Source organism: Anopheles moucheti, chromosome 3, assembly GCF_943734755.1.
Source record: "Anopheles moucheti chromosome 3, idAnoMoucSN_F20_07, whole genome shotgun sequence".
Taxonomy (NCBI): Eukaryota; Metazoa; Arthropoda; class Insecta; order Diptera; family Culicidae; genus Anopheles; species Anopheles moucheti.
In genome coordinates, this window is record NC_069141.1 from 21,483,991 (window position 1) to 21,485,000 (window position 1,010).

The following is a 1,010-nucleotide window of genomic DNA, read 5'->3' on the forward strand; positions in this document are numbered from 1 at the left end:
TCGTGTGACAGTGGGAAAGTTTGCGTGTGAGTGTCTGTTTTCCATGTTTGCGGCCACCTACACTTACACGCTAATGCCGCTGAGGAATTAAAAGTAATACTTAAAGGTATGGGCCGTCGCCCGGGACACGGTCATCGCTTGCCTCGTCGGGGGTCGCTTCTTCCACTGTTTCGAGCCCACCACCAAGCACCGAGATGGCAGCGACGTCCGGCGCCGGATCCCCCACTCACGGGGGTTTGGTTTTATCTTTGAGACTAGAGACGGTTGCCTGAGGATGGCCAGTACCGTGCAGGATGGCGTAGAACGGTGCGGGGGCCGGCTGGTTGCCGCTTTGGCTTGAGGTCGGACTGGCTGCTTCGGCCGATTCATCGTCCAGCTGTACGCTGCTGTCCGCGGCGGACGGTATCGTGGGCAGAAAGCGAACGCCGAGGCGCGGTGGTGAACAGGATAGTTCCTGCGTGTCTTCCTGCACGGCTGACTGGCGGACGAGGCGCGGCTTACCACCGGGGATGGACTGACGGGCGGTACCTGTGACGAAGGGGGTTAAAAACGTGCAAAAGTTAGCATTAGTTCATTGATTATCAAAGAAATAGTCAAAAGCAACATTTTAACATGCGGATTGCATACTTCTGAGCGTTTTCAATTCAATAAAGTTCGATTTTAAGCAAAACAGTGCAACAATAAATGCTGGGAACTTACTGGGAACAGGGTGACCAACACCGTCAACACGCACACCCGGCAACACCACCGATGTGCTGCCACTCGAACGTGAAATGCGCCAGGTGCCGGTACTCTGCGTGGCGGTCGATCCCGACGAATCGTTCCGCGAGCTGGACAGGTTCGAGTCTTGCGACGTTTTGCGCGTAATCAACCAGGACGTGTGGCGGCGCCGTGGATCTAGCAACCGCAGCGGAATGCCACAATGGTGCTGAGCGTTGCGCCACGAGTCCGACCGGGACGAGCTAAAGTTCTCGCTCGATGACACGGAACCGGCCCGCTTGTGCTGCTTC

At 56.5% G+C, this 1,010-nt stretch overlaps 1 protein-coding gene across 1 annotated transcript in view; it reads right to left on the reverse strand.

The window, feature by feature from the left end:
- Positions 1 to 226: 226 nt before the first annotated feature.
- The window catches only part of LOC128302501 (follicle-stimulating hormone receptor), a 61,788-nt gene continuing 61,004 nt past the window's right edge, over positions 227 to 1,010 (reverse strand). The window contains exons 14-15 of the mRNA XM_053039338.1: positions 700 to 1,010; positions 227 to 528 (exon numbers count right to left, since the gene is read on the reverse strand). The exon at positions 700 to 1,010 is cut by the window's right edge and continues 1,423 nt beyond it. Of these exons, the coding sequence (XP_052895298.1) occupies positions 227 to 528; positions 700 to 1,010 (613 nt within the window). The remainder of the gene's footprint in view (positions 529 to 699) is intronic.